The 23,688-nt window shown below is 46.0% G+C and overlaps 1 protein-coding gene across 1 annotated transcript; it reads left to right on the forward strand.

Moving 5' to 3' along the window:
• The first annotated feature begins 6,904 nt into the window (after positions 1 to 6,904).
• On the forward strand, positions 6,905 to 13,393 carry pcif1 (phosphorylated CTD interacting factor 1). The gene is made up of 16 exons (XM_080892798.1): positions 6,905 to 7,464; positions 8,920 to 9,073; positions 9,153 to 9,277; positions 9,357 to 9,482; positions 9,683 to 9,816; positions 9,883 to 10,040; positions 10,238 to 10,385; positions 10,568 to 10,651; positions 10,742 to 10,841; positions 10,937 to 11,096; positions 11,176 to 11,345; positions 11,568 to 11,654; positions 11,733 to 11,917; positions 12,000 to 12,093; positions 12,172 to 12,347; positions 12,456 to 13,393. Exons 2-16 carry the CDS (start codon positions 8,947 to 8,949, stop codon positions 12,784 to 12,786), a joined length of 2,205 nt encoding a protein of 734 aa, XP_080748924.1. The 5' UTR covers positions 6,905 to 7,464; positions 8,920 to 8,946; the 3' UTR covers positions 12,787 to 13,393.
• The last annotated feature ends 10,295 nt before the right edge of the window (positions 13,394 to 23,688 follow it).

Raw genomic sequence — 23,688 nt, forward strand, 5'->3', positions numbered from 1 at the left:
CTGTTCCTCTCCCTCTCTGTTCCTCTCTCCCCCTCTCTCTCCCTCTCTCCCTCTCTCTGTTCCTCTCTCTCTCTCTGTTCCTCTCTCTCTCTTTCTGTTCCTCTCTCTCTCTGTTCCTCTCTCCCCCTCTCTGTTCCTCTCCCTCTCTGTTCCTCTCTCCCCCTCTCTCTCCCTCTCTCCCTCTCTCTGTTCCTCTCTCTCTCTCTGTTCCTCTCTCTCTCTTTCTGTTCCTCTCTCTCTCTGTTCCTCTCTCCCCTCTCTGTTCCTCTCTCTCTCTGTTCCTCTCTCCCCCTCTCTGTTCCTCTCTCTCTCTCTGTTCCTCTCTCCCCCTCTCTGTTCCCTCTCTCTCTCTGTTCCTCTCTCCCCTCTCTGTTCCTCTCTCTCTCTCTCTGTTCCTCTCCCTCTCTGTTCCTCTCTCCCCCTCTCTCTCCCTCTCTCCCTCTCTCTGTTCCTCTCTCTCTCTCTGTTCCTCTCTCTCTCTTTCTGTTCCTCTCTCTCTCTGTTCCTCTCTCCCCCTCTCTGTTCCTCTCTCTCTCTGTTCCTCTCTCCCCTCTCTGTTCCTCTCTCTCTCTCTGTTCCTCTCTCCCCCTCTCTGTTCCTCTCTCTCTCTGTTCCTCTCTCCCCCTCTCTCTCCTCTCTCTCTCTCTGTTCCTCTCTCTCTTCTGTTCCTCTCTCTCTCTGTTCCTCTCTCCCCCTCTCTGTTCCTCTCTCTCTCTGTTCCTCTCTCCCCCTCTCTGTTCCTCTCCCTCTCTGTTCCTCTCTCCCCCTCTCTGTTCCTCTCTCTCTCTGTTTCTCTCTCTGTTCCTCTCTCTCTCTCTGTTCCTCTCTCTCCCCCTCTCTGTTCCCCTCTCTCTCTCTGTTCCTCTCTCCCCTCTCTCTCCCTCTCTCCCTCTCTCTGTTCCTCTCTCTCTCTCTGTTCCTCTCTCTCTCTTCTGTTCCTCTCTCTCTCTGTTCCTCTCTCCCCCTCTCTGTTCCTCTCTCTCTCTCTGTTCCTCTCTCCCCCTCTCTGTTCCCCTCTCTCTCTCTGTTCCTCTCTCCCCCTCTCTGTTCCTCTCTCTCTCTCTCTGTTCCTCTCCCTCTCTGTTCCTCTCTCCCCCTCTCTGTTCCTCTCTCTCTCTGTTCCTCTCTCCCCTCTCTGTTCCTCTCCCTCTCTGTTCCTCTCTCCCCTCTCTGTTCTCTCTCTCTCTGTTTCTCTCTCTGTTCCTCTCTCTCTCTCTGTTCCTCTCTCTCCCCTCTCTGTTCCCCTCTCTCTCTCTGTTCCTCTCTCCCCCTCTCTCTCTCTCTCTCCTCTCTCTGTTCCTCTCTCTCTCTCTGTTCCTCTCTCTCTCTTTCTGTTCCTCTCTCTCTCTGTTCCTCTCTCCCCCTCTCTGTTCCTCTCTCTCTCTCCTCTCTCCCCCTCTCTGTTCCCCTCTCTCTCTCTGTTCCTCTCTCCCCCTCTCTGTTCCTCTCTCTCTCTCTCTGTTCCTCTCCCTCTCTGTTCCTCTCTCCCCCTCTCTGTTCCTCTCTCTCTCTGTTCCTCTCTCCCCCTCTCTGTTCCTCTCCCTCTCTGTTCCTCTCTCCCCCTCTCTGTTCCTCTCTCTCTCTGTTTCTCTCTCTGTTCCTCTCTCTCTCTCTGTTCCTCTCTCTCCCCCTCTCTGTTCCCCTCTCTCTCTCTGTTCCTCTCTCCCCCTCTCTCTCCCTCTCTCCCTCTCTCTGTTCCTCTCTCTCTCTCTGTTCCTCTCTCTCTCTTTCTGTTCCTCTCTCTCTCTGTTCCTCTCTCCCCCTCTCTGTTCCTCTCTCTCTCTCTGTTCCTCTCTCCCCCTCTCTGTTCCTCTCTCTCTCTCTCTGTTCCTCTCCCTCTCTGTTCCTCTCTCCCCCTCTCTCTCCCTCTCTCCCTCTCTCTGTTCCTCTCTCTCTCTCTGTTCCTCTCTCTCTCTTTCTGTTCCTCTCTCTCTCTGTTCCTCTCTCCCCCTCTCTGTTCCTCTCTCTCTCTGTTCCTCTCTCCCCCTCTCTGTTCCTCTCCCTCTCTGTTCCTCTCTCCCCCTCTCTGTTCCTCTCTCTCTCTGTTCTCTCTCTGTTCCTCTCTCTCTCTCTGTTCCTCTCTCTCCCCCTCTCTGTTCCCCTCTCTCTCTCTGTTCCTCTCTCCCCCTCTCTGTTCCTCTCTCTCTCTCTCTGTTCCTCTCCCTCTCTGTTCCTCTCTCCCCCTCTCTCTCCCTCTCTCCCTCTCTCTGTTCCTCTCTCTCTCTCTGTTCCTCTCTCTCTCTTTCTGTTCCTCTCTCTCTCTGTTCCTCTCTCCCCCTCTCTGTTCCTCTCCCTCTCTGTTCCTCTCTCCCCCTCTCTCTCCCTCTCTCCCTCTCTCTGTTCCTCTCTCTCTCTCTGTTCCTCTCTCTCTCTTTCTGTTCCTCTCTCTCTCTGTTCCTCTCTCCCCCTCTCTGTTCCTCTCTCTCTCTGTTCCTCTCTCTCCCCCTCTCTGTTCCTCTCTCTCTCTCTGTTCCTCTCTCCCCCTCTCTGTTCCCCTCTCTCTCTCTGTTCCTCTCTCCCCCTCTCTGTTCCTCTCTCTCTCTCTCTGTTCCTCTCCCTCTCTGTTCCTCTCTCCCCCTCTCTCTCCCTCTCTCCCTCTCTCTGTTCCTCTCTCTCTCTCTGTTCCTCTCTCTCTCTTTCTGTTCCTCTCTCTCTCTGTTCCTCTCTCCCCCTCTCTGTTCCTCTCTCTCTCTGTTCCTCTCTCCCCCTCTCTGTTCCTCTCTCTCTCTCTGTTCCTCTCTCCCCCTCTCTGTTCCTCTCTCTCTCTGTTCCTCTCTCCCCCTCTCTGTTCCTCTCTCTCTCTGTTCCTCTCTCTCTCTGTTCCTCTCTCCCCCTCTCTGTTCCTCTCCCTCTCTGTTCCTCTCTCTGTCTCTCTCTGTTCCTCTCTCCCTCTCTCTGTTCCTCTCTCCCCCTCTCTGTTCCTCTCTCTCTCTGTTCCTCTCTCCCCCTCTCTGTTCCTCTCCCTCTCTGTTCCTCTCTCTGTCTCTCTCTGTTCCTCTCTCCCTCTCTCTGTTCCTCTCTCCCCCTCTCTGTTCCTCTCTCTCTCTGTTCCTCTCTCCCCCTCTCTGTTCCTCTCCCTCTCTGTTCCTCTCTCCCCCTCTCTGTTCCTCTCTCTCTCTGTTCCTCTCTCCCCCTCTCTGTTCCTCTCCCTCTCTGTTCCTCTCTCCCCCTCTCTGTTCCTCTCTCTCTCTGTTCCTCTCTCCCCCTCTCTGTTCCTCCCCCTCTCTGTTCCTCTCTCTCTCTGTTCCTCTCTCCCCCTCTCTGTTCCTCTCTCTCTCTCTGTTCCTCTCTCCCCCTCTCTGTTCCTCTCTCTCTATCTGTTCCTCTCTCTCCCTCTCTGCTCTGACAATCATCAGATATACAGTTGAAACCAGATATTTACTCTTCAGATAAAAACACTTTTTTAATTGTAACATCAAATCAGACTAAATGTTTATTTTTTAGATAAATATAAAAACACATTTGTTAACTTTAAGAGTAAAGAGAGAAACTGTCTGTGTTTCTTAATTGCAAATGGCACCAAATTGTATTCAAACTGAGCCACACTTATGGAGCTCCACAGCTCTGTTCCTGGTGTTTTGTTGACATCTCTTGATGTTCCCATGTCACAGAAACAGGCTCTGTGTTTTGCTCTCCTGCATTTGATGAAAGTGATAAAAATAGAAGCTCTGTCTCTCTTTATTCTGACATTTAGCTAATTCAAAAGATTTTAAATATTTATTTATCCAAAACAAAACAAGTTTACTCTAAAATGATGTTGTACAGTAAAAAATGTTCTTGTGTTTTCCATAAAGTGTAAATATCTGGTTTCAACTGTGAATATCCTGCTGTGTATAGAAGTTCCTCTTGTTTTGCATAGAAATATACTGAACAACATACAAAGCATAATATATAAAATAACATCTACCAGAGTTTTTCCTTTGAAAGAAGCTCCTTATGTCCATTCTTGTATATCAGTGCATTACTGAAACAGATTTATTTAGCCGTGGAGGGAAACAACTGAAAATATAAAATAAACACACATGTAAGCTGAGACTCTCAGAAACAGCATTGTTGTTGTTCGGCTTTTCATTTCACCATTTGCTGATTCACTTGAAGAACGAGTAACGTAAACGTATCAGTTTGATATCAGTCTTTCGTGATACACCGTCATATTTACATTATTTGTACAGCTTTGGTACCTGGTCGAACTTCAGTTCTCTGCCTGGCTGCGCTTCTCTAACAGCGCACTCGCAGGCAGCAGCTGCCCCGCCCCTCACTCAGTGTCTGAGCTCAGATCATACCAATATTAGGGGGGATTTACGCACAGTCGTAAATTCCCACAGTGTGCGCTATGTGCTTCGAATATTGTGTGTAGTTTTTGTTTTATACAGTTATCAGCCAGGCATGTAACTATGAAAAAATTACACTCCAAAAGACCCCGGGCTTCTGAAAAAACAACCCGGGCTTAAGCCCAGTAAGCCACCCCCCGCCCCGCCACTGGTTATTATAAGAGATAAGTCATGAGATTTAAAGGCTTGACAAATGAAGTGGCCAGCTGGATCACACTTGCTGAGCATAAGTGACCATCTTCCAATTTTTACAATCTATGATAGGAATTACAAGATCAATAAAATGGACAGTAAAAAAGAGTACAGACGAGTAAGAACAGAAGAAAGAATGAATGCATTTAAAAAAGATTTATTGAAGGAAAACTGGGGTGAAGTATATCAGGAACAGGACGTTAATAGTGCTTATAATAAATTCCTTAGAATATTTACATTACTGTACAATACCAACTGTCCAATAAAGCAATATAGTAGGAAACAGAAATATATGGACTGTCCATGGATAACAAAAGGTCTGCAAAATGCATGTATAAAGAAAAATGCTCTATACAGAGAGTTCTTAAGAACGAGAACTAAAGATGCTGAAATCAGATACAAAAGATATAAAAATAGGTTAACTAACTAATATACTTAGATTTAGTAAAAAGGAATACTATAAGAAGCAATTAGATATAAATAGAAATAATAATAAAAGATTATGGGAAATCCTGAACAGTGTTATAAAATGTGGGACTGGACAAAAGAACTATCCCAAGTATTTCATTTGTAATGACCATGAAGAATACAATATGGATGTTGTGGCAAATAGTCTCAATGAATTCTTTGTAACTGCTGGACCAAATTTAGCAAGAACAATCACTGATCCTGGGAAAGCACAGGAAAAACCCGATACACTGATTGACAGAAATCCATATTCTATGTTTCTCACAGCCGTTGATGAAAATGAAGTTCTTGAAATTGTCAAAAAATGTAAAAATCACAAATCTTTGGATTGTAATGATATTGATATGATAGTGGTTAAAAGAGTCATTGAGGCTATTATAAAACCATTTACATACATCTGTAATTTATCATTTCAAACTGGTCGATTTCCAGACAGAATGAAAATAGCAAAAGTTATACCTCTATACAAATCTGGAAACAAACACCATTTCACAAACTACAGGCCTGTCTCTTTACTACCTCAATTCTCAAAAGTTCTTGAAAAACTGTTTAAAAACAGACTGGAAAAATTTATAGATAAACATAAACTACTCACTGAGAGTCAGTACGGATTCAGATCAAGCAGATCAACATCATCGGCACTATTAGATTCAATAGAATACATCACAAATTCCATAGACAAAAAGCAATATGTGGCTGGGTTATTCATAGACTTGACAAAGGCATTTGACACTATAGATCAGGATATATTAATAAGAAAACTGGAACGTTATGGTGTCAGAGGGGTAGTTTTAGATTGGGTCCGGAGTTATTTAAGTGACAGAAAGCAGTTTGTGAAAATAAATGGTGGTTGCTCCTTATGTATGGACATTGCTTGTGGTGTACCCCAAGGGTCAGTTTTGGGTCCAAAATTCTTCAACTTGTACATTAACGACATCTGTAAAGTGTCCAAAGTATTAAAAATGGTTCTCTTTGCTGACGATACAAACATTTTTTGCTCTGGTGATGATCTGCAGAATTTATTGGAGGATATGACTAATGAAATAAGTAAAGTGAAGTTCTGGCTTGATAAAAACAAATTATCATTAAATTTGAATAAATCTAAACTTATGTTATTTGGAAATAGTAGTTTAAATACAAATGCAAAGATTCAAATAAATGGTGTTGATATTGAAAGAGTCAGTGAAAATAAATTTCTGGGGGTAATAATAGATGAAAAACTTAACTGGAGAGCTCACGTAAGATATATTCATTCCAAAGTATCACGAAGCATTGCAGTACTAAACAAGGCAAAACAGGTATTCGACAGAACATCACTTCATATTCTCTACTGTTCACTGGTTTCACCATACTTAAGCTATTGTGCAGAGGTCTGGGGCAATAACTATAAAACCACATTACATTCACTTTTTACTCTTCAAAAGAAAGCAATTCGAATCATCCACAATGCAGGTTATAGGGAACATACAAACTCACTATTTTTGCAGTCTGAAATATTGAAAATTGACGATATAGTGAAATTCCAAACAGCACAAATTCTATTCAAAGCAAAAAATAAAGAACTGCCAGGTAATATTCAGAGTATGTTTTTTTTGAAAGAAGGAAGTTATAATTTAAGGGGTTTTTGTAACTTCAAAACAATGAAGGTACGTACTACAAGAAAAGGCTTTTGTGTTTCTGTTCAAGGAGTGAAACTATGGAACAAACTGAATATGGAATTAAAGCAATGTCCAAACATAAAACTGTTCAAAAAGAGTTATAAAAATATGATCTTCTCGATCTATAAAGAAAAGGAAAATATTTAAATTAAGTGAATGTCTCTATTTAAAAACAAACAAAAAATTCATGATGTGATATTATAGTATATAGTATATCAGAAATCTGTTCACTATTTTTATTACAAATTATATCAGTAAGGAAGCTGACTAAATATTCACTGATAATTTATGGGACAGGGGTGGGATTAAATAAGTGTATACTTCTTCCCACTCCCTTTCAACATGTAAATTAATCAGAATGTTTTTTTGTATGTAATTTGTATAGTATATTTTTTTTCTCTCATTTCTTTTCTAAATGTACTTGTATATTGTTCACATGTTGAAATAAATTACCAATCAATAAATTACCAATCAAATGCTCAAATCTATGTTTTAAGTTTTGAGTTCTGTGCATTATTAAAGAAATTAGAGCTGAAATGTGCCTTTAAGGGCAACACCCTCACGTTCATTGATGTGTGTGTGTTAAAACTCTTTGATGTTTTTGGTCACATCTCTCAGCTTTCAGTCTCTTTGACCTCTTCAACATGGCGCCCGCAGTGGAACACCTCGGGACAGGAAGGAGGTCGGGCGCTGCGCCTGCGCAGTTGCTCTGTCCGGGTCCCTGTAAAGATGTCTGAGCAGGCGGGGAGGGAGCGGAGCGGAGGACCCGAAACAACGCGCAGAACCCGCAACTGTCCGCGACTTAACCGGCCAAGGTAAGCGCCGACGGTCCCGCGGGCCGGCTCCGGGCGCACCGACACGCGGCGGAAGGTGTCAGCTCCCGGTGGGGGCTGGACAGTGGCGCGCGGGGCGGCCCAGCTCGGAGCACAGAACAGAAATGTTAGTGAGGGCGCGCGACGCTGTGGCAGGGGCGTGTCCGCCATCTTGTGAGTGAAGTGGCGCCTGAACAGCCGCAGGTCTCTGAGCCTAATGGCGGCTAACTGCCGATGTGACTGCGCGAAGGTTCCGAACCCGACCTTTACTGAGCGTGCTGCCCAGCCTGACCCCACCGCAGAGCCGGACCGGCCGTCACCGTGTGTCGGTCCCGGGCTCCCGAGCAGCCGCCGCAGCCTTTTGTTGTCCTCCTCCCCCTCTCTCCCTCCTCCCTGTTTGTTTGGGAAACCTGCACCGCGCATGCGTGTAACCATGGCGCTAGTTTCTGCGTGTAAGAAAACACGATCAAACGTGTCGACAGCGCGCTAAAATCTGTCTGAGCCCATCGATCATTGTGATCAATTTAATCACTGATCGGCTGTTTGCCGCCGTCTGGCGTCAGCGCGCCACATTAACCCGCGGGATCGGAGCAAGCACCGAGACCGCCACAACACACACGCACATAGACGCCTGGATGCACGCACGCGCCAACACACCTGAACGAGCACCTGTAACGCTGATCAAACTACTGATGAGTTTGTCTGATCTGTATGGCCGTCTGAGCAGGGCTGGGTGTGCTCACCGATTCTCACTCAGTTATTCTAATTCTGATCATTTATCAGTACATGGGCATATTTTTACATCTGTGTATAAAACAAAGCTGACACTGAGACAGGTGTGAGCATCACAGCAGAGGCCTTTGTGTCAGAGTAACTGAGGATAAAACAAAAAGCCAGCAGCAGCAGATTTTCCTGGAATAACTTTTTATAGCAGATAATGTTAAAAATATTCTACAGTAGATCAAAAACTGAAGAAAACCACAAATCAACACGTGAACATTACCTGATGCTGCTTAAGGGAAGCAGAGCACACTGAGAGAGAGCTGTGCAGGAAGTGTTTTTTTTATCCTGGTGGATTCAAAAAAGCCAAAGTCAGAGAAAACTCGTGACCACGTGTATCAAACGTGAAACGTAGTTTGGATCTTCTGTTGCTGCTGGTTCAGTGAATTTTGGTCTGAGAGTGACGAAGACATGTCGGCTTTCAGCCCCGACAGCGTGCACGTGTCATGGGGTGAACCATCCTTGCTCTGTTTATATATTTTTACCTGCTCGTTAATCGTTGCTGTTTGGCGAGTGTTGAAATGAGCTTCTGGTATTTCTGTCGAAATACATTGTTGTTATTATTATTATTATACATTATTATGTCAAATCGATACCATTATTTGTAAAACCCACCCCTACCTCTGATTGCAGCTGCACACCTGTCTGACTCATTCTCACCTGTGTTTTGTTTTGAAGGCACGTGATGTCATTCTAACTGCCAAGATGTCCAATGACAGCCAGGGATTGGTGAAGGGGGAGGCGGCCATGATGCTGGCTCCCTCTGGCTCCGCCTCATCTCAGGGACCACCCCTTTCTCCGTCCACTGCCTCTAAAGCACCTGAGCTCCCAGGTACGCTCGTTTGCCTCTTACCTGTCCCACTCACCGTACTCCAACCCTGATTACCCTCTCTCTCTTCCTCCCCCCCCAGATGAGTTGGTTCAGGCTGGATGGTCCAAGTGTTGGTCTCGGCGGGAGAATCGGCCATATTACTTCAACAGATTCACCAATCAGAGCCTGTGGGAGGTGCCAGTGCTCGGCCAGCATGATGTTATTGTGAGTATTGCCTGTGCTTATCATTTACAGTTATTGATTGATATGCAGTTATTGATCAGGTACCGATCTGTGTCTGCAGTCTGATCCTTTAGGTCTAAATGCGGCTCCTGCAGAGGGCGGGGACAGTAACCTTGGTAATGGTCAGAGGAAGAGGAGGAGCTCTGAGGAGCAGGGGGGAGGACCTAACAGCTTCAAACGTGCTAAGGTAAAACGGAGTCCTAGGTTGGATGAGCCAGAAAGATGCTCTGCTGTGATTGGCTGACATACTGACCTTCATGCCCGCTGTTACATTTCCTATGCCACGATTAGTAACCTGACAACCAATCACAGCAGAGTGTGAATAGACTGACGTATGATGCTCCGAGTGCAGGTGAGCGAACCCTGACCAGGTCTGTCTGTTACCAGGTGGAGCCGACCACGCCCATCTCTCCCAGCACTCCTGGGGTCAAACCCTGGAGCTCCGCCCCTGAGGACAAACAGGCCCAGTCCGCCACACCCACCACACCGAGCCCCGCCCCCGCGCCGTACAGACCAGCTGTGTGAGTACTGCATGTTGTTTTGTTTTGTTTTGTTGAAGGACCTTTTTGATTGGTCGGTGTTTTCAGGATTTACTGGGACCTGGACGTGCAGACCAACGCCGTGATCCGAGAGCAGGCCCCCGCCAGCCACCACCTGCCCCCCCACCCCGAGATCGAGCTCCAGCGAGCGCAGCTGGTCACCAAGCTGAGGCAGCACTACCACGAGCTGTGCCACCAGAGGGAAGGTATGCCACACGTGCAGGTTGTGTACTGGTAGCTCCTCCCCCACAGGTGAGAGGTGGAGGGAGAACACATCTTCAGATAGGGTGAAGGTCAAAGGTCATCAGAGACTTTGGAGCCGTCCAAGCCCGAGTGTTCATTAATGGGTATGACGGGCATGTGTGAATGTGAGCTCTGACCAGGTGTTGGTTCTCTGCCTCAGGTATCGATCCGCCCCGGGAGTCCTTCAACCGCTGGCTGCTAGAGAGGAAAGTAATTGACAAAGGTCACGACCCCTTACTGCCGAGTGACTGTGACCCTGTTATCTCCCCATCGATGTTCCGAGAGGTCATGAACGACATCCCTATCAGGTGACTTTAAAATCGAGTGGCGTTCGCGTCTCGTGCTCTTGGCGTTCGTTTGCTGTGAGGAGAACATGAGATTTGCTTTTAATTGAGTGATAAATGTCTGACACTAGAAATAGTCTGAATTTATTGATCAGAGATCATGTGCAGATTAATATATTGATCAGTGATTGGTTTGTGTGTGGCAGGTTGTCTCGCATTAAGTACAAAGAGGAGGCTCGGAAGCTGCTCTTTAAATACGCTGAAGCTGCCAAGAAGATGATCGACTCCAGGTAGGACCCAGCTGACCAACTGCTGAGCTCAATCCTGCTGAGATTATCAAGTGGGCCCGCGCTCTGACCTCTGACCTGTCACCCATGCAGGAATGCGAGCCCGGAGAGCAGGAAGGTGGTGAAATGGAACGCCGAGGACACGATGAACTGGCTGCGCCGAGATCACTCTGCCAGCAAGGAGGACTATATGGTAACCTGTGACTTTCGCTTCATCTGTACTCGTTACACGATTGCTTGTAGATCACCTGTACAAGTCGCCTGTGACTGTCACTGGTGTATCTGCAGGACCGTCTGGAGCACCTGAGGCAGCAGTGCGGTCCTCACGTCGCCGCCGTCGCCAAAGATTCTGTCGAGGGAATCTGCTCCAAGATCTACCAGCTGTCTGCGGAGTACAGCCGCCGCCTGCGCCAGACACACCTGAGCCTGCTGCAGGACCCGCCCACTGGTACACTTCAGTCCTGTGTATTATTCACCTGTGTACCTGGCTGTCTGAGCCCATAGTGTTCTGTCTCTGCATGTTTCAGAGGCGTGTGCGTCCCCGCCGCAGTCCCGCCTTGTCTACTGTTACCCGGTGCGTCTGGCGATCCCGTCGCCGCCGCTGCCTCGTGTGGAGCTTCACTTTGAGAATGACATGGCGTGTTTACGCTTTAGAGGAGAGATGGTCAAAGTTAACAGAGGACACTTCAGCAAACTGGTCAGTAACCCCGTGGTAATCTGATTACCTTAAAAATTGTAATCCGAGTACATAACAGCAACCTAGTCAGTACCTCCGGTGTAATCTGTTTACTTTTTACATAGTAATACAAGGACTCAAAAGAGTAATCAAAGTACTCATCAAAAAGCTGGTCAGTAACGCATTGTAATCAGATTACTGTGTCCAATCTGTCCCGTTTGTCTCTCACCTGTCTCGCTGCAGGAGCTGTTGTACAGGTACAGCTGTATAGACGACCCTCGCTTCGACAAGTTCCTGTCCAGAGTCTGGTGCCTCCTGAAGAGATACCAGGTCAGCTGACGGCGTGCTCGCTCGGTTCACCTGCTTCATTAGCTGCTCAAAGCTAACCAGGTGTGTGTGTGCGTGCAGGTGATGTTCGGCAGTGGTGCTAACGAGGGGAGTGGCCTGCAGGGGGCGCTGCCGGTGTTGGTGTTTCAGACGCTGAACCGTCAGTTTGGTGTTTCTTTCGAGTGCTTTGCCTCGCCACTCAACTGCTACTTCAAACAGTTTTGCTCCGCCTTCCCTGATACCGACGGCTTCTTCGGGTCCAGAGGGTGAGGTGACACAACTGGACAATCCGCTGCACAGTCTGTCCACTCTCCCTGTCCCAGCGTGACAATCTGGCATGTGTTTCAGGCCCTTCCTGTCCTTCTGTCCGGTCAGCGGCTCGTTTGAAGCCAACCCGCCGTTCTGCGAGGAGCTGATGGATGCAATGGTGACGCACTTTGAGGTCAGTACTAGTCTCTGATCTGGCCTCTGAAACGGACTGTGATCCAGGGTTTCTGATCCGGTCTCCTGTCTTTCTCAGGACCTGTTGGACCAGTCCTCGGAGCCTCTGTCGTTCATCGTGTTCGTGCCTGAGTGGCGTGACCCCGTGACTCCAGCTCTGACTCGCATGGAAGGAAGTAGATTCCTGCGTCATCAACTCAGCATTCCCGCCTACGAGCATGAGTACCGATCAGGGAGTCAGCACATCTGCAAAAGGTACTCGCACTACAGTGCTGTAGTATTACTGTAATACTAATATTGTGTACACTGAATTACTGATTGATTGTAGTAGCCTAATACTCTGATTACTTTATATATTATCAGGGATGAGATGTACTACCGGGCTGTACACGGTACTGCAGTTCTCTTCCTGCAGAACGACGCCGGCTTTGCGAAGTGGGCGCCTACTCCAGAGCGTCTGGCCGAGCTGACAGCAGCGTACCGCGCCTCTTCCACCCGCATTTCCTCCTTGTCGTCCCCTGGCCCTGCCCACATCTCTCCTGGAGATAGAGACTCCGCCCCCAAAACATCTGATAGGACACAGAGTAACGTATTGTCACCCGGTGGCCACGACGACAACAACAACAACGACAACAACAGCAGCGGTGATAGTGGCAGCAGCAGCAGTCCTCGAGACAAAGTGTCCACCGTGTAGGCGGGGCTTGTGGAGGCCACGCCCTTTCGCCTGTTGGACAGTTGTTTCAAGTTTTGTTTTCTGACTTGTCTCGTTCAGATTGTCTTTCACCAGCACCTGTAGCAAATGTTTATCCATAATGCCACATGCCACCAGGGGGTGGGCGAAGCCTGAATTAGCCCCACCCTCTGCTGGCTTTAACCCCGCTCTGTTGTGATTGGTCAAAGCTCTGGAGCTTTTTTTATTTTTAAAATTTTTTTTTTAAAACTTGCAGCTGATTCTTGTTCAGCTGTGGCTTCTGTTGTTCAGCAACAAACATCACAGCCAATCAGTGAGCAGCGACTTCGAGCTCCAGCAATAACCCCCCCCCACCTGTAATGTCACTTGTGACCACGGAGGACTCTGATCCCCGCACCCATAGGGCTTTCTGATTGGTCAATAAGGCAGCTACTGTTTCTATTGGACAGATCTTTGTTTTTCTGGGGTTTGATTTTGTTTTGTTTTTTTCAGTCCTGCTTCTGGTCCCGCCTACTTATAATGGCCCGGCCAGTCAGTGTGGGGAAATGGACTACTCATGAGGTGGAGGATTAACAGTTAGGTGGGAGGAGGTGGAGTCAGATTCAGACTGTTGCTCGGAGACAGACGCCTTAGAGTGCGGGGTCACTGACGCTGAGGGGGCGGGGTCTCATGTAATCAAACTGACAGACATTTGTGTGAACACGACAGTTTTTTGTCATTAACGTCTTTTTTTTCGGGTTCATCAAACGTTTGTCAGAAAAATTAAAGTTTTTTTTTATTTAAACTTTTGGGAGTTTGCTTTGTGTTTTGTTTATTTTATTTTTAAGTGTTTCAAACATTTTTTTCCCTCTTTTCTGCTCTCTGGCTCCTCCCACTCAGTAACCTGACACTACAACAAATGTTTGTTCTGGGATTGGCTGGCTGTGGCCCAATGAGGCGTCTGTTTCCAGGGCTGGCAGCAGTGTATATAGTGTATAGCCTGTTGATGTTTTAATTTAAAGCGACGGTGTGAAACCAAAGCGACAAAGCTGCGATAGACAGACTCCTCCTCCTCACATCGTCTTCATCATCATCCGGTGTGCGTGAACTATTTCGAAGATGTTCCTGACCCTCAGAGCGTGCGCCGCCATTCTTACGTTCCTCTTCCCGTTCAGCACGAGGTCATGTGTTCAGGTGTTTCGTGCTGCTGCAGCTTCACTTGTTTGGTCACGTTAAGAACGTTCGTCACGGCTTCGACATGTGACAGTAATGTAAAGCACCGCAGGACGCCACTCTGGATGTGTTATTGGCATCAAACCCTGACATGAACTGTCTTAGTCACCGTTGTGTGATGGCGTGCATTTAAATGCTGCCCTCGCCATCACACAAAGGTCACTATGAAACTTTTTGCAGTTTTCTTGGCGAGCCGAAGCGCTCACAGAGATGCCATCATAATCTGTCTCCACGGGAACAAATGCACCAGGAGAAACGTGACGCAGGACGCGATGGAACAGCGGATTTTTACACGTGAACGTAATTGTCGTTGTGACACTCGCTCACATGTAAGGATTAACGCGCGTGTGGTGGATTAACTCCGAACCAGGAGTGTGCACGTGAGCCGAGCACTGGTTCTTTGATGTCACAGTGAATACTGAGCTGTGATTGGCTGCTCTGGCAGCAGCAGTGAAACGTGCACATGATGCTCCGGTGATGCAATCAGAGGCTCATCCACTGGGCCCGCCTCCATAGGTGTGTGTCCTGGTCATAGCTGCGTCCATGTGCCCAGTTACTTGTGCACAAACTCCAGGTGTTTGTCAGAGGGCGGAGCTAGAAGTGCTGATAGCTTAGCATAGCACAAAGTCGCTAATGTTGCAGCTGCAGACGTCTCACTTCATCTGACTCACCTGCTGGGTTCACTCCTCTTTGACTGTCTGTGATGTAGACACCTTACTGGAGGCGGCGGCTCGCCAAAGCCTGGCTGTAAACAGGAAGTGGTCCATCTTGTTTGTTGGCCCCTCTGCAGATTGTAAATAGTGTCTGTACTCCAGTAAAATCTGAAACCAGTAAAACCAGTGCTGTTCCTCTTTCTGCTACAGTCACATGACCTCACACAGTCACACCAGTGTAAATGTTTGTCATCTACAGTAAGACCATCTGCAAGTATCATTTGTCGTTTCTGTGTGATGACAGTTTAAACAAACTTCACGTTAGTCAGTTTTCAGTGTTACACTCTCACCTGTGACGTCACCCTGGAGTCTGCCTGCCGGGGTCCATCCCCATGAACAGAACAGAATAAAATAGCGGGTTTTCTCTGAGAACACGGTTGGTGCACACAGTAATGACATTCTGATGCATTTATTCTTCGTCAGACTGCACAGCAAAACAAACTGCAGTAATCGTCTGAGTCACAGCTGAGATGCTTTCCTATCCTAGCCTCCTATCTTCCTATACCTGCTGACAGCACACCTGTCCACGTTTATGATTTGTCCTAAGCTCCGCCTCCTTTGAGTGAATGCGCTGAATGACCAGAAATCCTGAAATTCATAGCGCAAGGCCCAGGACCCGAGGAACAGGTGAGGATAAGCTGATGACCCACCTTCTCTAGAGAAGCTTCTGACTGAAAACGCTGCTGAGGCTGCTCGGCATCAATCCCGCGGACCTGACATCACGTGTAGCACCTGTTCTGTACCGGTTCACAGCCGTTACACACTTTTACAGCTCGTGCACTTGCATTAAAGCGGTGTTCAGTGATATGACGACATCTAATTTTAGAATTTGTATAATTTTTAACATTTCGTATAATTTTAGTATTTATGTTTTATAGTAGTTTTACATAATATGTTTGGTGCCTGTCAGTATTTATCTCCTTTTTACATTGTGCTCAGTATGAAGTTAGTGAGTCACGTGCTGACAGCGATCAGGTTTGTACCTTTCATTGTGTGCCTTACGGCATTCACACTATTGTGTTCCTGTTTCTCTTTAAACTTTATTATTCTACCTTATTCTAGTTGCTCCGTTTCTTTGCTGCGTAACTACTCCCTCAGTTTTCATCCGGTTTTCACCATTCAAAATTTAAACTGTTCTGCTGATTCTGCTAATGCCAGATATATCTTTTGGTGCTCATAGCTTTTATACCTTTTGAAATATTAAGCTTTTTATGCCATTTTTTGGCCCATTTTGATCAATGGGACCTCTCAGCTCTTCAGCAAAAATGTCAGCTCCTTCACTTTCAGCAGAGTTCAGCTTTTTCCACCTCTTTTCAATACAAGCCTCTTCTGCTCCGGTTTGGCTCAGTGAGATGAGTAGCCGCCTTAAGACCAGGGGGCGCAGGTTCGAATCCTACCTGTGTCTGATGCCCCACATCTCCTCTTGCACTTACTCTGCCCTTTTAAATAAAGCAGGTTTAAGCAAAGAAATAAGCTTCTACACCGCTTTTCAGCAGATAGTTCTGCTTCTGCTTTTTTCAGAGTCCACTACACGGCATTCACACTGCATTTTCGCAGGAAATGCAACTTTTTCTATTTTTTTTTAAACAGGCACACCTGTTCAGGGCTGAATGTCGCCACTGATTTCTATAACTGATTCGATTCAGTCAGTCACAAGTATTCTAATTCTGATCATTTATCAGTACATATTTTTATATCTGTGTATAAAACAAAGCTGACACTGTGCTTCAACAGAGGTGTGAGTGTCACAGCAGAGGCCTTTGTGTCAAAGTAATTGAGGATAAAACAAAAAGCAGGAAGCAGAAACCTGGCCTGACTTCTTATAGATAACCTTACAAATACAAATAACCTTTTTTTTTTTTATAATTGAAGTCTTTATTTGTTTTTAACATTTCACAACACAAAAACAAACAAAACAAACAACAACAGAAAATATATATATATATATAAAAAATATAATAATAAAAAAAAACAAAAAAAAAAAACAAATCAGTTAACTCAAATCTTTAAGTCATTCCCTTACTGAGTGCCTACACAAACAAACAGTGCAGCAAGCGTACAACATGACTAAAGATAATTGCCCTGACCAAATAAGTTCCAACCATCTCAGCCAAAAACACGTCCCCACGATTTGTCAAAACCCTCCCTATCATCATTAATCCTAGCCAAGAGTTTTTCATACGACACCATTTTCAGCATAGTTTCTATTCTGGAGGAGATGGTTCCTTCCATACACTGAGAATAACTCGAGCCACTGCGATCACCCCCACCTTTATAACCACAAAGTCATATTTTGAAACCCCAGGTAATACTGACCGATCCCCTAATAAGCACAGTCTTGGTGACAGGGGTATCATCAAACCAATCCACATTCCTATTTTGTCCAATACTTTTTGCCAAAAGGGATAAACTTTCCCACATTCCCAAATAGCATGCATAAATGTCCCTGGATCTGAACTACATTTCCAGCATACATTACTGGGACTAATTCCCATTCTATAAAGTTTGGATGGAGTGAAGTACCACCTGTGTATTAATTTATACTGAGTAAATTTACCCCTGGCCTCTCTTATATATTTATCAGAGAATGACAAAATTCTGCGCCAGTCTTCTTTAGAAATTGCACAACCCAGATCCCTCTGCCATATAACCCTCAAGTTTTCACATATCTCTTTTTTTGGATTGTTAAACAGTTTGTAGAAAACCGCTGCCCTATGTGCTGTACTGGACAATTCTAAAAACTCCACCACCATATTCGAGCTTTGAGCAAATTTTCCTTTGGTAACACAATCCCTTATTTGTAAATATTTCCAAAAATTATTTTCTCTTATCAAACCGTATTTTCGGGTTATTTCAGCAAATGACATAAACACTCCCCCTGAGTAAAGATCACTTATCCTGCGTATGCCTTTGACAAGCCATTCCTTCCAGAACACAGTTTTCCGCCCAATCCTTACAGCAATATTGTTCCATAGCGAGGCATAAGGTTGTCTTAGATGAGATGCTCCACACAACTTGTGCACCTCCACCCAGACAGCTTTGGAATACCTGAGCACTGGGTTATCATGAGAGTCTTGTCCATTAGTTGCCGCGCCCTGCGAGAGAACATCCAAAGGTGTGAAGGGGCTCGCTAGTTCCTGTTCGATCTTCATCCAGCTCAGCTCAGAGCCCGATCCTGTCCAGTATTTGGCCAGTCTTGACAATTCAAAAGCTAAATTATACAACTTCACATTTGGGAGGGCCATTCCCCCAATGTCTTTAGAGGCCCACATTTTCTTTATATTCACTCTCGGCTTCTTGTTATTCCACAAAAAATCTTTGATTAACTTCTCAATTTGACCAAATATGTGCAAAGGAATTCGTACAGGTAACATCATGGAAACATAATTGAACTGTGGGACCACCATCATTTTAATCACATTAACTTTACCCCATAGTGTAAGATTCAATTTACCCCATTTATCCAGATTTGTTTTTATCTTTAGGAGGAGAGGTTCCACATTTGAAAGCATAATATCCTCCAAGTCGGGTTTTAATAATATTCCTAAATACTTCATACCTGAAGGTGAGTACTTAAAATTGAATGGAGTAACGCATCCAGAATGACATGATGCTGACAATGGCATGCCCTCTGACTTGTCCCAGTTTATCTTATAACCTGACAACCCTGAAAATGACTCAACACACGTGAGTAGCGCTGGTAGAGACTGCATGGGATCCGTCAATACTGCTAAGATGTCATCAGCATATAGAAACAACTTGTGTTCCATACCCCCTGCATGAACACCTCTGACACCCCTGTTTGCTCGAATAGCCAAGGCCAGCGGTTCCAGAAATATTGTAAAAAGCAACGGGGACAAAGGGCACCCCTGTCGGGTCCCGCGAGTAAGATGAAAAAACCCTGACACCAATCCATTTGTCAAAACCGCTGCCCTTGGACTTGCATATACAGTTTTGACCCAATTACAAAACCCAGGCCCAAACCCGAACCTTGCGAGGGTCGTCATAAGGAAGCCCCATTCCACCCGATCAAAGGCCTTCTCAGCATCTAGCGAGAAGGCCGCAACCGGGGTTAGGTTAGATTCGCTTCTGTGCATGAGATGAAGAAGTCTTCTAATGTTATCACCTGAGGACCTATTTTTAATAAAGCCAACCTGGTCACCATTAATGATATCTGGTAATATTTGATCCAGGCGGGAGGCCAAAACCTTTGTCAAAATTTTGCAATCAACGCCCAAAAGGCTTACAGGCCGGTAATTTGCTGGGTCCGACAGATCCCTATCCTTTTTAGGAATAAGGGAGATCAGTGCTTCATTAAACGTACTCGGCAAGGAACCTATCTCCAATGCCTCAAGGTAAACTTTATGCAGGACTGGGGCTAAAATATCGATATATTTCTTATAATACTCAATCGGGAAGCCATCCAAGCCTGGCGATTTCCCATTCTTCATTAATAAGATCGCAGCCCTGACCTCTTCTTCCGTTATAGGCTCATCCAGTCTCGTTTTCTGTTCCCCAGAGAGAGTAGGTAATTGTAGACCTGAAAAAAATGTCTCCACCTCCTCTTCATCAAGCGCACCAGCAGACGTATACAAATCCTGATAAAATAATTGGAAAACTGAGTTTATTTCCTTCGATGAGGTTATCACTTGGCCGTCCTTCTTAATCATAGATATATTATTCAAATTATCTTGCTGCTTCAGTTGTCTTGCCAATAGTCTTCCACTCTTTTCGCCACCTTCATAAAATTTTGTTTTGAGCCTAAATAAGGCATATTCCGCCTTTTTGTTATAAATGTCATTCAACTGGTATTTTAATTTACATATAGTCTGATATTTATAATTTGAATATTGACTCGCTAAGTCCTTCTCCAACTCCCGTATTTCTTTATCCAAGGTTTCTACCCGTTCTAGATCACTTTTCTTAACTTTTGATGCGTATGCAATCATCTTTCCTCTTATATATGCTTTAGACGCTTCCCAAACTGTGGCTACTTTGTCTGTGGAACCCATATTGATTTCGAAAATTTTTTTGAGATCCTTTGTTAACTCCTCACTAAAACTCTTGTTCTGCAACAACATCGTGTTAAGCCTCCAGCGGCCCCTCTTCGTTCTATCCGTGTTCAAGTCAATTTGCAACTCTACTGTGGCATGATCACTAATAGCAATGGCACCAATCTCACAGTCTACGACTGACTCGACCAGAGACTTTGATATTAAGGCGAAATCTATCCTCGAATATGTTTTATGACAGTTGGAGTAAAACGTGTATTCCCTTGAACTGCGATTAACTAACCTCCAAATGTCCGTTAAGCAAAGATCCTCTGTCAGTAAATGAACAGCCTCTCTGTCCCTGGGTGTAGACGTACCCCTGGGATTACTCTTATCAATTATCCCATCCATCACCTGGTTGAAATCCCCAGCCAATATCACCTGCGCCTAGTTCTCTCCCATCTCAAGACCCTCACGGCCCCCCTCCTGGACCCCCTGCAGTTTGCATATAGAGCCAACAGGTCTGTAGACGACGCCATCAACATGGCCCTACACTTCATCCTGCAGCATCTGGACTCCCCAGGAACCTACGCTAGGATCCTGTTTGTGGACTTCAGCTCTGCCTTCAACACCATCCTTCCAGACCATCTCCGAGGCAAGCTTTCCCAGATGAATGTGCCTGATCCCATCTGCCGGTGGATCACTGACTTCCTGACGGACAGGAAGCAGCACGTGAGGCTGGGAAAGAATGTCTCGGACTCCCGGACCATCAGCACCGGCTCCCCTCAGGGCTGTGTTCTTTCTCCTCTGCTCTTCTCCCTGTACACCAACTGCTGCACCTCCACCCACCAGTCTGTCAAGCTAATCAAGTTTGCAGATGACACCACCGTTATTGGACTCATCTCGGACGGGGACGAGTCTGCCTACAGGAGGGAGGTTGAACGTCTGGTGTCCTGGTGCAGCCACAACAACCTGGTGCTGAATGCCCAGAAGACAGTGGAGATTATTGTGGACTTCAGGAAGCACACAGCCCCACTCCCCCCCATCATCCTGACTGACACCCCCATCACCTCTGTGGACTCATTCCGCTTCCTGGGTACCACCATCACCCAGGACCTGAAGTGGGAGCCCACCATCACCTCCGTCATCAAGAAAGCCCAGCAGAGGATGTACTTCCTGAGGCAGCTGAAGAAATTCAACCTGCCAACACGGACGATGATGCAGTTCTACACTGCAATCATCGAGTCCATCCTCACCTCCTCCATCACCGTGTGGTACGCTGGAGCCACTATCAGGGACAAACAGAGACTGCAGCGTGTTGTGCGCTCTGCTGAGAAGGTGATTGGCTGCAGACTCCCATCTTTGCAGGACCTGTACACCTCCAGGACATTGCGGCGTGCAGCTCGGATCTCAGCTGACCCTTCTCACCCTGGACACAGTCTGTTTGACCTGCTCCCCTCAGGCAGGAGGCTCCGGTCCATTCGCACCAGAACCTCTCGCCATAAGAACAGTTTCTTCCCCTCTGCTGTTGGACACATGAACAGTAACCGTATGACTGTCCCCGCCACTAACACATGACCCTACGCTGTGTCACTGCATCATTCCATGTTTGGCACTGATCACCACCTGCACTCATGTATATATCTTTCTACGTAGCACTCTTAATTCTTATTCTCATGTATATATCTCATGTATATCTCATGCACATATCTTTCTTTCTACATAGCACTTTAATTCTTATTGTCTGCACTGAAGCACCGCAGCAATTTCCTAATGTTGTAAACCTCAACATCTGGCAATAAACCCATTCTGATTCTGATGATCCCCTATTATCTTATTAATTTTGTGAAAAAAAACTGGCTCTTCCTTATTAGGTGCATAAAAATTGCACAAAACTGTTCGAACCCCATTAATTAAGGCCTCCAAGCATATAATGCGTCCTTCGTCATCATTATACTTCTTCAGCAACACGAAGCTTAATTTCTTATTAACAAGGATCAATACACCATTTCGTTTACTCGAATATGAACTATGAAAAACGGAGCCCACCCAGTCTCGTTTAAATTTTTTCGCCTCTTCTTCCCCCGCAATGTGGGATTCCTGAATAAACGCTATATCTGCATTTTTAGATTTTAAGTATGTTAGAACCTTCCTCCTCTTGATTGGGTCCCCACATCCGTTTATGTTCCACGATATTATTTTAGTATACCTGTTCATCGCTTTCTAACAGAAATGGGGTAAGGCACACCTTGTGCGCTTTACAACACAACACAAATATATGCATAGGCATTCAATATTACAAAACCCATCTGGTCTTATCAAACTAGCCGTCATTAAAAAACTAACAAAAAAACAAACAAACCTGAACAAAACCAACACCCTTCTTTGCATAGCAACTCTGAACAACGTTGCTAAGCGCCCCCTCCCTCCCCTCCTACCCAAGCCTAACTAACTTTAGCTTGAGACCCCAAACTGCTCGTGGTCCGTGAGACACGCTAATCATCCGACAGCAGCACCACCGCCGCAGCCCCATTGTGCCCATTGTTTGTTTGTTACCTTATTTTAAAATCCACATACACTACTCCGATCTGTTACATCATGTCCCGCATTCCTCTAAGTCGACTCCTGCAGAAATTTCTCGGCCTCTTTTCCGTCTTTGAATGCTTTCTTTTGTCAGTTCCACGTGAAAACGAGCGTTGCAGGATACATCAGCCTATGCTTCACTTGTAGCTCCCGAAGACGCCTCTTCACCGGATTGAATGCCTTCCTCTTCTCCGCCAGCTCCTTTGTAACATCTTCAAAAAAGGAAAGCTTGGAGCCTTGCCAATCGACTCCACGCCTCTCTCTGGCCACCCGAAGCACTTTCTCCCTAGCAGATGAACGTAGAAAGCGGACATGTATCACCCTGGGAGGCTCGTTAGGTTCCGGCATTGGTACCGGGGAACGGTGGGCACGTTCAATTTCAAATTCACTTCCAGAAAGCTCAAATGCTTTGGCCAGTATCTCCATCACATATTTGTCCACGTTCCCGGGTGTCTCCACACCTTCTTTGAGTCCAATGATCCGTACATTATTCCTCCTGCTACGGTTTTCAAGGTCCTCCACTCGCGACCACAACGCGTCCATCCTCTTCTGGAATTTGTCCACTTTTGCCTCGGTAAGCACGCTGGCATCTTCCATGTCTGATATACGTTGTTCCGCCTCCCCTAACCTCACTTTTATATCTTCCACCGAATCTTTCAATTCTTTAGTGGCCTCTTTAATAGTGGTGACATCTTTTGCTACGACCTGAAGAGTAGCGTTCATCTTCTTAATTTCTTCAAAAATGTCTTTTTTGCTCTCGCTCCCTATACCGTCCTCAACTACTGGAGAGGCGGCCTCAGATGCAGATGCACTTTCGGGTGGTTCCGGAGCGAGGCTAATGCTAGCTTGCTTCTTCCTCGTGGTAGCTCCCTTAAAAAAGTTTGCTTTGTTGTTACCTGCCATTTTCCAAAGACGGTAATCCTTGAAAAGCTTCAAAGTCCACAAAGGGCGTCCAATTTACGACTACAGCTGGAGTGTATGTTTCCAGATTCAGAACATTAATCAACAGGCTTTAGGAGCGCCTCTAGTGTGCGGCCATCTTCTTCGGCGGTCCCACGTGACTCCCAAATACAAATAACCTTAAAAATATTCTGCCATAGATCAAAAACTGAAGAAAACCATGAATCAACATGTGAACATTACCTGATGCTGCTGAAGGGAAGCAGAGCACACTGAGAGACAGAGCTGTGCAGGAAGTTTGATTTTGTCTTGGAGGAAAGTCAGAGAAAACGTGTGACGATGTTTATCCGATATGACATTAGTCAAACTCAAATCGATTTGAATGGGGAAATCGATTTTTTAAACCCACCTCTACACCTGTCTGCACAGGTGACCTCCTTACGATCACAAATCCTCCGGAAGTCAGTGCTTTTATTGTGAAGCGGTGACAGGAAGTGCGGTTGTAT

This window comes from Rhamphochromis sp. 'chilingali' (assembly GCF_963969265.1).
Source record: "Rhamphochromis sp. 'chilingali' genome assembly, chromosome: 9".
NCBI classification, from domain to species: Eukaryota; Metazoa; Chordata; class Actinopteri; order Cichliformes; family Cichlidae; genus Rhamphochromis; species Rhamphochromis sp. 'chilingali'.